Raw genomic sequence first — 16,510 nt, forward strand, 5'->3', positions numbered from 1 at the left:
ATGAGTCACATACACAAGTTTAATACTCAGGTTAAGGGTTAGAATAACTTATGAACAGTAAAAATAGTAATGTGAGCCTAAGCAAGCACCAAAAATAACTCACTCTCATATCGTTCCAAAACTCTTAGGAACACAACTGGAGATATTTATATTAATACATCCATATTAATTTAGCAGTTTAGTCCAAATTTTCAGAAAGACTTGATTGCTTTATATGAAGAACAGATTTAAATTAGGCTTTCATTCACATATTCAGAAACAGATGCTGACCTGTACATGACGTGTGAGAACAAACCTCATTGGTTCTCACAAGTCAATCAAGCATTCTTGAATTTCCATTTGCCATGATGTGCGTCAGCCTAAATTAAATCTGTTCATCGGAAGTTATCGTGTCTCTTCAGAAAATTTGGACTGAACCGCTCAATTCATATGGATTAGTTACGATCTCTTTATGAACTTTTTGAAGCGTTTTAGAAGTGGTACAGTAATCAGATTTCATTGAAAATATCATTAATTTGTGCAACAAAATGAACATTTTATTGTGTGTTTATAAGCGAATAGATGCGAATTCGCACCGGGAGATGCAAATGATGTGAATTGGGTGCAAACTTGCCATATAGCTACCCCTTTAATAACATCTTATGCTCATGTTGAAAAATTTCAACTCGAGCGGAAACTTATTGACACAGCCATTTTAATGTCTGGTTGTATCAGAAAATGGAGGAGAGCATTTCACAACGTTTTTATTTGTGCAAGTGACACGAAAAATATTCCGCGAGTAATCTAGAGCAATAATGCAAACAGGGTCATGTTTAGTGTTTTGGGGGCCCTCAGTAAGTGGTCCTGGGGGGCCCCTTGGTAGAAATTTTTGGATTGGATTTCATTTTCCTGTAGAAATAGATCAATTCCCATTCCATCGGAAGAAATCGTGTTCTGCGGGGCCCCATGCATTTACGTGGTTTGCGTGATGCCTAAACACACTACTGTTTGCGAATATTCGCTTCGCTTTTGTTGTGCACACACGATTATGGGTTTGGAACATCATGAGGCTGAGTAAATGATGACAGAATAATAATTTATAGGTGAACTGTCCCTTTAATTAACCATAATATTTGATAAACAAGTATAAGGCAAGCAGGATGTGTGAAATATGTTGCTTTGTAGCAGATTCTGTGCAGCCACAGAAACAACAGCTGTTGCCATGGCATAACTCACTTCTGTCAGAGACAAAAGATGTTACAAGAAATAATACGTCAATAACCGGCTGCTACAAAACACAGTAACTTAATTCCAGTGGAATGCAGGATTGCTTCATATCCCAGTGATTTTGAAATCCGGTTCTGATTTAAAGCAAAAGCATGTTTTTGCTTGAAACGTACAAGAGCAGCAGGAATATGAATATGGCAAAACTTGTTTCACTTTATAATTTCAGTCGAGAAGCCAGCAAAAGTCTTTTGATTTTTGAAAGTTTATGAGCAAATCCCTCAAACTAGTTCAGTCAATGTGTCCTTTGACCCTGGAGCTGCTAATATTTGCAGTATTTTCCCCATTACGTCTTGAGGAGGGGGAGAAAGAGAGAGAAACAGACTAAACACCTTTTGGCAGCAGTTCCAGCTTCACACTATGAAAGCTCAGAGCGTTTGGAGGCAGTGCCAGCACAGCATAAAACAACTTATGAAACATTAATATAGGCCTAGAGAACAAGACAAAAGAGGGGAAAAAGATGCAGGGGCAGTGAGGAAGGAACGGGTGAGGCGTGTGGAACAGGGATGGATGGGATGAAAAGAAAGACGAAACAATGGAAAGTGTGTTAATGGCACAAATCATGAGCAGTCATTCCACGGGAAATGGGAAACTAGGTTGGTAACTGAGTTAAAAGTGCTCTTTAAACAAAGCTGTCAATCTTGGTAATGCAGTCAGGCAGCGGTTTTCTAGTCTTAAGTACAGCTCCAATCTGACAGAACAAGACACAAATAGTAAGAGTAAATGTAACATTTATTTAAAGATAACTTACTGCTCTAAAAAGCTTTGTAAAATATAATTTTTAGAAATAAATTTGAATAAGTTAGTGACCATTTACAGTATATCTCATACTCTGCATAAAATACATTATATCTAAAAATCTTGTCAAATTAAACAAGAATAATATTTAAATTAATGTCTGATTAAGTGTTTTTTTCTTCTTCTAAATAAAAACATTTTAAAATCAGCTATTGAGCATTTAAACAAAACAAAAAATCTTTAGAGTGTCAGTCAAAACAATAATCTATCACCAATAAAAATTAAATAACCAATAAAATTATGCAAATATCATATATTTTGTAATTTTAGCTTAAAAAAGATAAGATATAATAATTCAATATTAAAAATATAATTTTACAGGAAGCAGCTGACCATAACATGCAAAGAACAGGCCAGGTTGAAAGGTCAACGCAAGACTGAAACAGTCACTTGTGTGTCTGAACAATCCCTCTATCGATCAGTGTTAAAGGAGTGGGCACAGGACAGGCCCAAGTAGTAACAGGCCCTATAGAGAAGGGCAGGGTTCACTGACCTCTCATTCTTTCCATCAGAGTGTCTGTGATCTGTCTGCTTGTTCGGCTCTGCAGAGCATATAGTTTCTGTCAAGACACTGTATGACCATTGTACTGTTTTCAATTACACTGTAACGCATACATATTAGGTGTGTACATCTGTGTATATACGGCCTATGTCTTTTTCATAAAGAGTAACATACAACCATGTTTAAGCATTTACATTCATTTGTGTTTTCCAGATGTATTTAGTATAAGTTATTTGTTGCTCTATAGTGACCCTGATTGTATTTTTGGCACATGTTTAGAATATTCAAATTCAAATTGTGTTGATGGAAGCTTACAGTCCCAAACCCAAGTTTCCCTTACAGTCGATTCATCCTTCATGACTGCATATGCTAAATAATAACTAATAATATATATTTTTTTATATTATCTCTATATTCTTTACAGCTAAAATCTGCTGTGAATATGTATTATTTAATTTCATGTTGTCAGTCCGTAAATTCTCATTTTAGAACCCAAAATTATACATCACAGCTTCAACTAGAATTGGACCAGTGTTATTTTTCATTCATTCATTCATTTTATTCATTCATTTATTTATATTTTTTTATAAATATAGAAACAAATATTTATATTTATAAATATATATTTTTTTAAAATAAAGTTTTAGTTTTGTTTTAGTTCAGTATTATTTATTTTAATATTTAAAGTAGTATTTAGTATCAGTGCTTTTAGTAACTTAAAGGAAAATGAGAAACGTTGCCTTGGCAACTAAGTTTTTAAAAATATTCTTTTTTTCAGTTCATTTTTATTTTATTTTGAGTAAATATTTAAAATACAGATTCAAAATATTTTTGAGTAATTTAAGTTACAGATAACGTTAATACCCTGAGTCAGACATAACCAAAAAATGACTCTCGATTCAGAGAAGGCGTCAGTTGTAAACTCAATAATGGCTCTAAATGATTCACTGAGTGAATCTGATTCAAACCCTTAGCTCACAAGCACGTTTGGGGGTGTTCTGTGAATCTGACTCATTAAAAAGAACTACTCAAAATAATAATTTATTTGTGAATCGGACATCATGGCTTGGCTGTGTTTGCTGTTGCATGCAGAAATCACTGGCGAGCATTTATGTTTTCCCAACTAGATTTCAAATAATTTTCCTAAATATGTATTTTATTGTCACATCTAGAGCCCTGTTAAAGAGTGAGCAATTTTTCAACATAAAATATGTCCTATCCCAGCTTAATGTGCAGCGACTGCTATAGGCCACTTATAACATTGATTAGCTCTTTCAACAAACTGCATAAAAGTCACAAAAAAGAAAGCTCAACCAGAATCAAAAAGTGGTGTGATTTTGTAGATTTTTTTTATTGAAAGCTTCATCAAAAGAAAAAATAAACAGAAGTTTAAACCTAACATCCACTGGTCTACAGACACTCTCAGGATCACAGCTCGAGCACATGGGAGGCAAGAAAGTGAAGCAACTCAAGAAATCAACGTAGCATCGTAAAACTGTCCCGCTTTCATATTTCAACTACACCTGTACAAAAAACATTTCCATAAATATTTCTCTATTTCATCTGCCAGTACGTTAGTGTCTAATTGAGGTTTTTCCGTTTGGGTTGAATTTGGTTGAACGTAGTAAGCTGTTTCCTGACAGTCCAACGAACGAACGAACGAACGAAAGAACATTCGCCATTCAATGACCTCAACCGTGACAGCCAATCAGATGTACAGATAACAATGCATGGCTTGGACCTCACATCCAATGAATGGGAGCACAGAGTTTCTAGCCAGCGAAAACCTTTGAGTGGATGAAAGGTGTTTAGCTTACTAAATTACAGTTGGGATGAGAACCCCATCTTACAGTTAGAAAAACCTTTAGCTTACTTGGACACATTTATTCACTCTTTAATGAAAAGCATGAAGGCTGCAGAGTGTATAACGCTCACGACGCCATCACACACCTCTCCTATGAGACACCAGCCCAAATTTCCTCTCTATTCCCAAAGCCCTGTCCACTTAAATACTGAATGCTTGATAGCAGCGAGCACATGATAAAAAGAACTCTCCAAAAAGACAGTGGATGACAGACACAAAACACAGTGACTTTTTTTTTTTTTTTTTTTTTACTTTTTGTTGTTGTTGTTTAAACAGGTGAAAATGAAAAGCTAGCTTGTTGTCCTTATTGAAGCAGTGCTGTCTTGGTCATTGCGAACTTGGCATCGCTTTAATCCACAGTGTCATATCTCACTGCAATGGTCATCACAGAGGATAAAGTACACCATCTTTGCTTTAATACTGTCCCCTAGTGGCTAATTGAGATCATTCCTTAGTCGTATAGAGGTCATGTTGTAGGAATACAGGGGGAAAAAAGACCAAAGCGTTCATGATGATGTTCAAAGTCTCTCGTTGGCCCTTTAATGACAGATGAATTTATTCCCAGAGCACCTCGACAACTCTAATTACCCGACTGTAAAACTAGGAGGCGTATTTATGAGCCGTATGACCATGAAGGCAGCAAAGACAGTCCATAATTCACCATGTGTATTGAAACTCTTTTGCAGATGTTTTAATATAGCGCTTTCCTATCAGATTGCATCAAAATAACATCTACTTCATGGTAAATAAAGGACAGCAGCCTTGTTTTTATATTAAAGTATAGTCTGTCCAAAAATGAAAATTTTGTCATTTACTCATGTTGTTCCAAACATGACTTACTTTCTTCTGCGGAATATAAAAGAAAACAGTGCAAGTCAATGGGAACCGAAAATGTTTGGTTAACATTGTTCCTCATTTTGACAGAATTTTTATTTTTGGATGGACTATCCCATTCATTTTTTGAAATGTTTCCCCTCTCTACCCTTCTGTTTGCTAGTTTCCCCCCTCTGGAATGGGCAGCCTGATAAAAAGAAAGCAGATTTCAGATATGGAAGGTCGAAATGTCACGCGTGATATTTCTAACCCTAATTCCGAGCTGTGAAGGCACCTGAGCAACCGCCGAATCCCACGATGATGGGAACCTTAGGCTCTGTCCCAAATGTGTCTTCGCGATGGTCATCCTGCATCCATGAGACCTTAATGTGTCGCGTTTGAGATTTTAGGATTACTAACTGGAATTATGCCACCAAAATGTGGCCTCAACCGCATGGGCTTTGGGACAGAGCCTTTGTTTTTCAAGTAAAGACCGTCATTATCATGAGAGATTTCCTATGGCATCCGGTTGATTAAGGAAACCTTGCATATAATATGAGGCATTTCGATCGACGCGACTGCAAATACGGACGGGAGTGCTCAGAACATGTTATGCTAATGCTGCTAATTGCGAACGTTTCTCAGCGCCCCTGAAGCAAAGCTTGTGTTTCATGACCTGCAACACATTCTCCTGTGTTTCCTCATGGTAAAATTGCTTTCGATGAGGTAGTGATCTGTACACAGAGTTTAAATACACACTAGTGAGTGCTCTGATTCCTTCCTGTTGAGCTGAAATGATGAAAACGGCCTGGAACTGGACAGACGTGCGACGTGTTTAATAGCGACCGACCGTTGGTCGGCGACCGAGAAGGTGCTGCGATAGAGGTATAGTTCATTCAGCCGGGCAGACGGGAGATGATTGATGATTCTGCCGCTCTCAGACGCTCTCTGCTGGGGAGATCACACTCATGAGAATCAGTGATGGTGGTTTTCTGCCTCTCAACTGAACGATTGACATAGATTCTGCAACAGTGGAAGGAAGTTTAAACCCTAAAGTACCAATTTGGCCATCAAGGTCCAATGGATACTTCTGAAACCAAACGATTACGCCAAAAAATCTCAAATAGAAAAAAAGAAACGAAAAAAATCGATCCACTCCACTGTCTTGAGGGGGGTTTCTTCATCTTTGGTATAAAATATGCCATCCATGGGCTGCATTTGATCCACAGCTAAGAAAGACTAAAGAAATTGTCAACAATTTCCTATTACTATTGCTTTTTGCACACATTTGCTTTTTTTTTTCGTTTTGATTTAATCCATAAGCTCTTATCTATTTAGATTTGCACTGCCATTTTTTTGACTGTTTTAGTTTTTTTTTTTTTTTTTCCGCAATGAAACAAGCAAAGCAGGCTAAAAACACCTTAAAGCTCATAAAAAATATTGCAGATAAAAACAATAATGCCATTAAAAATGATCTGCACTACACAATAAACTGCATTTCCCATGATGCAGTGGATTAACATTTTTTTCCTCTGTTTCTAAAAAATTCAACTCTCTTTAATCATCATCATCATGACCACAATATTTTTTTTTGTCTGTCCTCTCTTTTAAACAAAAACGTCACCACTGATAATTTAAAACGTCTCCAGGAGACCTCTCTCTCTCTTTCTTTCTATGCTTTATACAGGTAATTTCCATTCTTTGTCAGGTAATTTTCACTGCATTCGTAAATCTGTTCAGTTCAAACAGGAAAAAGTCATAGATGTTTCTTGAAATTAAGGCAACAAAGATGAAAAACATTGATATTCTCTAGAAAACTAAAATCTAACTCATAAAAAAAGAAATGTAATAGTAGCTTAGAATCCGAGGAAGACTTCTTTTGCTCCTTCTCTCATTGTTTTACAAGAACGTGCTTCCTCGTCTAATAGAAAAACCCACTGTTTCTGAAAACCTACCTGCACATTCAAAAAAAGAATAGGAAAACTTGTACTTGTTTGAATTCGTTCACTTCATGAAGGTAAAGTTTTTCGGGTAGCCGATTAACAGTAGGTTCGATCTCCCAGACTGCATTTCTCTCGTTTCCGGTCTGGTTGTGAGTTCTCCAAAGGTCCTCCGGTGTGGGCCAGGTGTTAAATAAATTGTTTGTTTGTTGTAGTTGTTTTTTTTAGATGCTTGTGCAAAAGTAGACACAAATGTGTTTTCCTATCTCTTGCGCTCTGTCTTCAATGTTCCCTCGTTGCAGTCCCCCAGTCTCAAGGCAACGTAGTCACCTCAACGCCCCCCTCCTCCTCTGGTTATCTGAACCAATGAGAAAGTCAGTTTGAAAAGCATATTATATGGATCATGCATTTTCACTTACTCCTGTTGGCCCATTGCATTTTTTGAGCTAAATATAATGCCATGAATATATCCTGAATTCTGCTTGCCCCGAGTTAGCACAGCTAACAAACAATACAAAAGATGTGCATTTTTTAGTATTTTTATAATGTTGCAGAATACTGTTATGAAGTTGCTAGCATTGAAACATATTAGGAACCTCGCGACTGAGCTGTGGCCTGGTTGTGTTCTGGTGTTTTCACTTCATCTAATTCAAATGTACAGATTACGTTATTTTTATGTTATTTTATATATATATATATATATATAAAAAAGTAGTAGATATGGATGTTTTGTGTTTTTACAACATTTCTAAAATGTTTATTTTGTTAGTATAAAATAAAATTTTATACTAATATATTTCATATTTATATTCAAATTCAATCTTTTTGAACAAAGTCTCACTAAGGCAGCATTTATTTGATCAAATATACAGTAAAAAAAGTAATACTGTGAAATATTATTAGAATTTTAAATGACAGTTTTCTATTTTAGTATATATTAAAATACAATATATTCATGTGATGGCAAAGCTGAATTTTCAGAAGCAATTACTCCAGTCTTCAGTGTCATATGATCCTTTAGAATTCATTCATTTGGTACTCAAAAAACATTTATTATTATGACCGTTGAAAATAGTCATGCAGCTTAATATTTTTGTATAAACTGTGATACATTTTTTAGAAAGTTTAAAAGCAAAGCATTCATTTGAAAAGTATTTCAGAAATAAATTAACTAACAATTTAATGTATTACCTTACTGAATAGCAGTATTTATTTCTTCTTAAAAACTGGAATTAGTTGTTTTTGGCCATTTACTGCAAAAACAAACAAACTGCACGTCCAGTTTGCACATTTAAATGATTTACAATCATTTTTGTTCATATAGATATATATATTTTATACATATGCTTTCGTTTCAATATGTTGCACTGCAACATTTCACCTAACTGCAACCAAAATGCAATGCTGTAAAAACGTTGTGTACTTGCGTAGTCGTGCATGAGAAAACAAGACGCATTGTCTCCATTTGTCTTATCAATGTGAAGTGTTTCTCAAACTCACTTAGCGGGCTGAAAAGTGTAGGTGGACGCGTGATCGCTGGTGTTGTCCACGCCCAGAGGTTGTTGCTGACCATCCTGCGATGAGGGTGGAACGCTCTGTGGAGAAGCCTCCGTCACCACTCCCTAGAAGGATATGATGTCATAATTACAGGATGTCCCCTCACACAAAACAGAAATACATTTTAACCTCCTTCAAAAAGAGGCCTTAGGGCTGCATTTGGTACTCAGACCAGAATGAACTTAAAGACATGCTCCAGACTGGAGTCAGGCCTTTAAAGCTGAAATAAACGGCACTAAGGAAGTTGTGGGTGGAGTTTGACCCGAGGCGACTGATCTCCACATTTTCAATTAGCAGGGCTCATCTAATCAGTTGGACCAGTGAATGGATTTGCAGTCACCCAGAAACTCACCTCCACTGAGACAGCTGAGGCAGGCACCGCAGTGTACTGGGGAATGTAGGTCCCCTGCATAGGAGCAGCAGCCGCAGTCATATACTGCAACGAAACGGACACACTTTATTCACATATAGCAAACTAAACTATGCATAGTATGGAATTTAAATTGTGACCAAATGTCGGCCGAGCTGCTGCTGCATCTTACAGTGCAATTGGAGGCACAAAAACATCAAAAGCTATTTTGCTAAGTGACCACTACAGAAATACAGAGCCCCTAGAGGGACATGGGAGAACAAAATGATATATTTCCATGCATTTGCGCACAAAAGACTTGCATTTTTGCAGAGAAACTTTTGTTGACTGGAGATGGAAATAATATGAGATGTAATGCTTATGATAAGGAGGGGGAACTCAAAACTTTTTCAAGTGAACACAAAAGCATTGAAGTATAATTTATCCTCCCATCTCATATTTTTTTCCCATCATCATGTCCCTTTAAGGGCTCCATACAGGAAGAAGAATCTTTTCCTTCAATTTAGGCACTGCTAGAAATGAATGATTGTACTTTTACTTTAATGATTTACAAGTTCATTTGGACCTTAAAAAAAAATATAGAGTACATATTTCACTACTCATAATGATGTAACTCTATCCTCTTATTAAACATTTATATATTTATAAACATTTAAATTTCTACAACTTGCCATGAAAACACAATAGTGACTAAACCTAAAATATATATATATTTTTTTATTTTATTAAAAAACAATGATGAATAAAAGATTGAGTGCAAACAGGTTCAGTAATCAGTTTACAAACTAGTGGCATTTTAGTATTTATAGAATTTATAGTTCTATACTATACAGGAAATATTTTGAATTTAGTTTTAATTTTAATTTTAGTTTGAGTTTATGCCATATCTATTCAGCTGTAATTTATTGTTATTTCAGTTTTAGTCATTTTAGTACTTCAACTTGAACTTGTTTCAGTTGGTTACTGACTCAATAGTTCGAATTTTCATTATATCTAATATTTTAGTTTTAGTTTTAACACTGCTACAAACAACTGTATTCAAAAGACCAACAGCTATTAAATCAAATTGGGCAGTGTCAGGTAAAAGGTTTCAGGATATTTAGTTCTTTTAATTAAGTTCACAGAATAAAAGTTTCACCTTTTTAAATTACATTTTACTTTTAAATACCTAAGTACAAATCAATGTGCAAGCTTTGTTTACTTTCACTCAGGTATTTGGTATTTTTGGCTAGATGCAGTACTTTTAATTGAGTACAATACTGACACAGTATCCATATTTTATTTCCCAGTCCTTTTACACCCCTGAGTAGAGCTAAACTTCTTTATTCTTTTTCCATAACAGTTTGCAAACTTTTAATTAGCATGTAAATTTCTTCTTCGGCTCCTCTGCGATTCAGACCACCAGAAGGTGAACAGGCTGTGTGATGAAGGCAGCGGACACACTCACAGTGCCAGAGGTACCCATGGACAGGTGGTTCATCTGCTGGGTGAGGGGTCCCATCATGTTAGAGGGCTGCATGGAGATGGTGTGGTCCATGGCTGGCGTTATCACAGCACCCTACACACGTGTACAAACACAAACACACACCGTTACAGGTCAAACCGCATGAAGGACGGGAGAGGAAATGAGCTACCATTCAACAATACATCTGGATGACTTCATTAGAGTCAATGTCCTGATCACACAGCCATGCTCTCCACAAAAAACCCTCTCCTTCTTTTAATCATATCATTGGCCCGTACAGCCGCAGCTGGGCCCTATTATGAGGGCCAGACGTGAGCTGTTCCACTTCAACAAGTGAAATAATGTGATCCAAATGCGAGTCATGCATACTTCTGCAGAGATGGTGCATCGCTCACTTAACAGCAGAGCTGCTCCACACCGCAGGTGTGTTTACGTTTCAGGCACACTGGGATGAGAGTGCTAACACATGTGAGGTACAGACAAAAGAGAGAGAGAAGTCTGCAATTTGCAACCGCTGACCTGAGCTATCATCTGATGCCGTCACATGACCACTTCCACAGAACTAGGCCAGAAATGTACGCACACGCTCATTCTCACATGCCAGCTTGATTAGGATTAATCTTTCCGAGGAGACCCTCCGTCAAACAGTTTGTCAGAAAGTTCAATTCTTCTCAGATGGTTTGGCTGAGGCCAGGATGATGAGAAACCATTGTGCCGTGTACAACTCTGCTTACAGTTTATGAGGGACTCTTTAGTTTAAGACTTATCGGTATAAGTAGTGATTGTCTCACGGCAGTTTGAATTCATCTATCCTGACTGCAGAGTTACTTTAAGTCAACATGAAATCAAAATGAACCCATTTACTTTCCCAACGCACATTCTTGACCTTTTTGCGAATGATTCATTAGAACACAATGTCCTACATTAAATGTTTGTCTTCAGGATTTTCATTTTAATTCACTTTTGTCCAACAAGGATACATTAAACTGACCAATAGTGACTAAAGAGATTTAGTTACAAACATTTCCATTTCAAATAAATGCTGTTCTTTTGAATTTTGTAATCAGAATCCTGAAAAAATATCTAAAATATATTAAGCAACACAGCTATTTCAACATTGCAATAACAATAAGAAATGTTTCTTAAGCAGCAAATCAGTGTATTAAAATGATTTCTGAAGCATCATGTGACACTGAAGACTGGCGTAAAGGCTGCTGAAATGCGGTGCAATCACAAGAACATATGACAATGCATTAAAATAGAAAACAGTTATTTTAAATTCTAATAACATTTCACAATATTACTGTTTTTATTGTACTTTTGATCAAATGAAGTCTTGGTGAACATAAGAGACTCCAAACTTCTAATCTGCATCACTTTAGCCAAGTGACCTGTTGAAGATGGTTTTAACAAACTTTAAGGCTTTATTATGGTATGTAACACCACCTTTTTACCATACACTGCAATCAATATTATATGAATAAAATCGGATTCTATCCTACATTTTTTTCTCATTCAATATACTTTGAAACCTGGAAACATGGCATATCATGCAATTAAAATGGGTTGCAAATGGCAAACCATGTTAACTTAAGCCCATTGCTTTTCAAGATTTCAATCTATCTGTGGTCATTATCTACTCTAGATATTGGTTTATCAGTGTGTGAATAAAATTCATGATTTTATAATTATTCTTTTTGCAGAAGTATATATTTATGACTAAATGTCTGAAAACCTTGTCTTCCCACTGGCACTTCAGTGTCTCACACTGCTATAGTGCTCTTCTTCTCACTCTGTGTCTCATCGTTGTCATGACAATCAGTGTGTCTTCAGAGTTTTTCAGCTGTGGAAGAGCATCAGCTTTCAAGCATGTGACACTTGTGTTGAGACTCCTGACTAAGTGAATTTATGCAGCACAGAAAACCTGGGACTCAAAATCTAAATAAAACCTGAAAATGAGCAGTTTAAGAATGTGACATTATGATGTAACATGGATAAGCAATTTTATAATAAGGATTCTGCATTATTTCCACTCTAGGTCCCTAATCAAACAAGTCATTGTTCATGTGACCTTTGCACAATCTAGTCACATATTCTTGTTCCTCTGAAATCATGCCGGTTTTGCACAAATGACACGCTACGATGATACACCAGTATTGCATGCAAACTCTTGATTGTTCGTCATTCGAGCATTCGTCAATGTACCAGTTTCTGAAGAACTCTGAAAGAGACATTCTCTCTGAGTGCGCCAACAGTAGAAAAAATGCATTTACACACACAAACATGCAAGCTTCAGTCTGTCTCTCAGCTAGCACAGCTTGGTGCTGTTGGTTCTTGCCTGCGCTTGAAGAATAAACTGTACAGGCACTTGGTGTCAGAAGAACTCTGTCTCTATTCAAGCTTTCAGAGGTAAACGGTTCAGCCACCACGTCTTAGCTTTCAGACGCGAAAGCCTCGAGCTAACAGTTCCCCCGCCCCGCGACAAGCTTTCATAATGAGCGAAGGAAAAAAGAAATCCATGCTGAATAATTCTCCACTCTAATTTACAGCCGTATCAGTGTGAGACTTAGACAGATGATTAAAGCCGCACTTGTGTGTATGTGTGCACGCGTGTGTTTTTTTCCTTCATTTCCCTGAGGGGAAGTATTCGGAAAGCAAGTAACATTCTGAGAGGGATTTCTGAGACAGCCAATGACATTTCCCTCTTCAGCAGCCTGTATACTAATTTCCAACCTAGACCAAATATACATTCATCTAAAGCCAGAGATTTCCGACGTAAACTAGACAAGCAGAAATCTCCCGTGACATCAGAGGAAGGAAAGTTTTTTGCCAAGACATCTAAGTTTAAATAGAGACAGGAAAAGGAAGTCTATCTTTTTGTCTCTCTCAGGTACCGGTGCTTTAAAAAAAGCAGGCTGCCAGGGAGGATGTTTGATATTAATCTTAAACGAAATGTGCCAAGGCATAACCACCGATTCCCACCAAACACACTTAAGAAAAACATATACCATGCATTTTTCTTTCTCACGCACACACACAACACCCTGCCAATTCCCACCGTTCAAACAGAGCACTGTGATGGGGTCGAGATAAACTCAAATCTTTACTCAAACATGGGCTTCTTTGTTTCTGCAAATGGCCATGACTAGTAGGGGCTTAGAGAAGCGTTTCATTTCTTTTCTCTCCTCTTGCGTGGCGGTACCTCTTTAAGCGGCTTTGCCGTAATGCACTGCGGTCTTGATTCATTAATGTTCATTTCCAGGATGTGATTTGGTTAGGGTGGCTGGGGATTCTTCTCTGCACTAAGATGGAAAGTAACAGGTACAGTTGAGTGATGGTCCCCTGGGTGGTGCATTGTGGGTAAGTGTGTGCTTGCTGGTTGGTGTGTGTGTGCCCTGCTGACAACATCTGTGCAGTTACCCTGCTGAAAAGACTACACCAGCATGAATTTCAACGCTGGTTTATTCTAGTTAATAAACTGGCTTTTATTTCTGAAGATGGTTGATCAAGATAGGCTACTGTTGATAATTATGCTATACTGAAAAAATATAATTTTTGTCATGTTATATAGTAATACATAAAACAACAAATACAGACATCAAACATAAAGATAAAACAAATAACATTTATTTGAGAAAGTACTATTAATTTGAAGCTAAATTAGTGGATGCATTTCAGATGAGTGAATTTTAGTTTTCATATGAAAACAGAATTGATTTCACAAAAATAATAAAATATAAAAAACTGGAAAACTAAACTTTTATGCATAATTTACTGTTTTTATAATAGTACCCATAACGTGTAACAAGGACACCTTTAAAAAAAAAAAAAGTGTTAACGAATAAACAAACATACTACATGAAGCAGGCTGAAATTGATCTATTCTTGGCCATTTTGTTGCTGTGCTGAACTAATGAAACTCCTTTGTTGTGTGACGTGAACTGGAATTTCTTTTGAATTGCATTTCAGTAAATTTCTCTTCCTGTCATTCCAATTTAAATTCCAATTCAGCATCCTGGGGTCAATTCAAATTTGTGATTTGAAAGGAAGCCAATTTCTAATTTCTGAATTTTACTCAACCTTTATAAGTACACACACACACACACACACACAGCGGTCATCTGGCTAGGATAGTAATGCATAAGTCAGCTTTATGGCCAACAAAAGGTCACGATAGCAGGTGCACTTAAGGTACTGATGTATACTAAAACACACACACACACACTGCACTGCGGAGAGGGAGCTCAGAGCGCTTCCATTGTCTGCTGATCTGCTTAAACCCTCATCGCCGGCTCTGGTCGCTATGGTCACGTGTCTCCACGGTAACAAGGTGCCAAATGCAGCGGCGTTCTCCAATAACAATGCTTCCCTTTCTCAGTGACTTTTAATTGCTTGCCTTCTCTCTTCGCAGGACACATGAAAAAAAGAAAACCACATGATTTCTTCCGCCTTTGTTTTCTTTCCAGGATTTTCAAATTAGGCAGAGATCAGCTCACAGACTCCCACTGCCCCTCTCTCTCTCTCTCTCCCAGGCAGCTGAGGTCTTTTTTGATGGGTTGCCAGATCATTAGATATGAGGGTTTGGTTTCAAACACATTTACACAACATAATCATGATCATCAAACCTCCCATCCGACTACACATGCACACATGCACTCACACAACAAGTCTGGAATATAATTATCTAGACAGACAGACATCTGTCTCCTTTTCTATAACCCCGTTTCACTTCTCGAGTTGCTTAGGATCGTATGAAGCCCTGCTGCGGATCTGGAAACAGCTGACTGAAGCCTTTTTTCAGGCGCTGCCAAAGAAAAAGCCCTGATCCCAGACTACCTTTGGCCATTTCCACGGTGGAATGCAGACCCCTGGCTTACAGTAAATCCAAGTTCAGGTGAGAGCCAAAGAGATGGCGTGCAGACCTTCAGACAGCGGCCAAGGGGTTACTTTCTTATACAAGACTTCAGAAAAAGAACACAAAAGAGGTAGTTTGTACCTGTGTATTTGTGCAATGAGACAGAGAAAGAGAAAAAAAAAGTGTCTCCAGGTTGACAAAGTTGTGTCGATGGAGCTCAGACAAGGGATCTATTTATCTGATCCAGACTGCGGACTGACTGGAGGAACAGATCATTGAGTCGTCTGCCCTTAAAGGAACAGTTCACCCAAAAATGACAATTCAGTCATCATTTGCTTATACACATGTGGTTCCAAAGCCCTATAACTTATTTTTCTAAAAAAAACAAAAAAACATATAGTTAAAAAAAAAAATCTGAGACGTCGAGCTCCAAAATGACAAAAAGCACCATAACGGTTTCATAAAAGAGGTCAGAGGTTTTAGACCTGGGGAACTGCAAGAATGTGCTAGGAGGTTTGCAGGAGAGTTCAAAGAAAAAGAAGTGTAAAATGTAATAAAAATATAAATAATAATAAAAAAAATAAATAAAATAAATTATATATATATATATATATATATATATATATATATATATATATATATATATATATATATATATACACACACACGGAAGAGGATTAGGGCCAAGCAATAATAAAAAAAATAAAACCATCCCGAGATTAAAGTCGTTAGATTTCGAGAAAAAAACTCGTTAAGCAATTGATTTCCACTTTTCCGATGTGATATGTGATGAGAAAAGAAAGATTTGCAAGTTTGGCAGAAAAGACAGACTCGAACCCAGTCAACTGTATCCCACGCTACTCCCCAGCGCATTACTCTCCAACCCACCCCACTGTAGACGCTGGATAACACTGTCCAAAGAGATGAAATGAACATGACACAAGTGTGTTATTCTCAAATTTTAAATTTTTTTATTTAACAACATTTTTCTCATGATTTAACAAGTTTATTTTCAACATTTTATTTAGACTTTTTTCTTGAAATTTAATGACTTTTTTCTTGAAATTTATTCAACATTTTATT

General features: G+C 36.9%; 1 protein-coding gene across 1 annotated transcript in view; it reads right to left on the minus strand.

Moving 5' to 3' along the window:
* Positions 1-3,891: 3,891 nt before the first annotated feature.
* Positions 3,892-16,510, minus strand: part of LOC306878460 (RNA-binding motif, single-stranded-interacting protein 3-like) — a 136,784-nt gene continuing 124,165 nt past the window's right edge. The window contains exons 11-14 of the mRNA XM_079430844.1: positions 10,555-10,665; positions 9,090-9,173; positions 8,681-8,802; positions 3,892-7,538 (exon numbers count right to left, since the gene is read on the minus strand). Coding sequence (XP_079286970.1) covers positions 7,535-7,538; positions 8,681-8,802; positions 9,090-9,173; positions 10,555-10,665 — 321 coding nt within the window. The 3' untranslated portion in view covers positions 3,892-7,534. The remainder of the gene's footprint in view (positions 7,539-8,680; positions 8,803-9,089; positions 9,174-10,554; positions 10,666-16,510) is intronic.

The sequence above is a fragment of the Barbus barbus genome (assembly GCF_936440315.1).
Source record: "Barbus barbus genome assembly, chromosome: 12".
Lineage (NCBI taxonomy): Eukaryota > Metazoa > Chordata > Actinopteri > Cypriniformes > Cyprinidae > Barbus > Barbus barbus.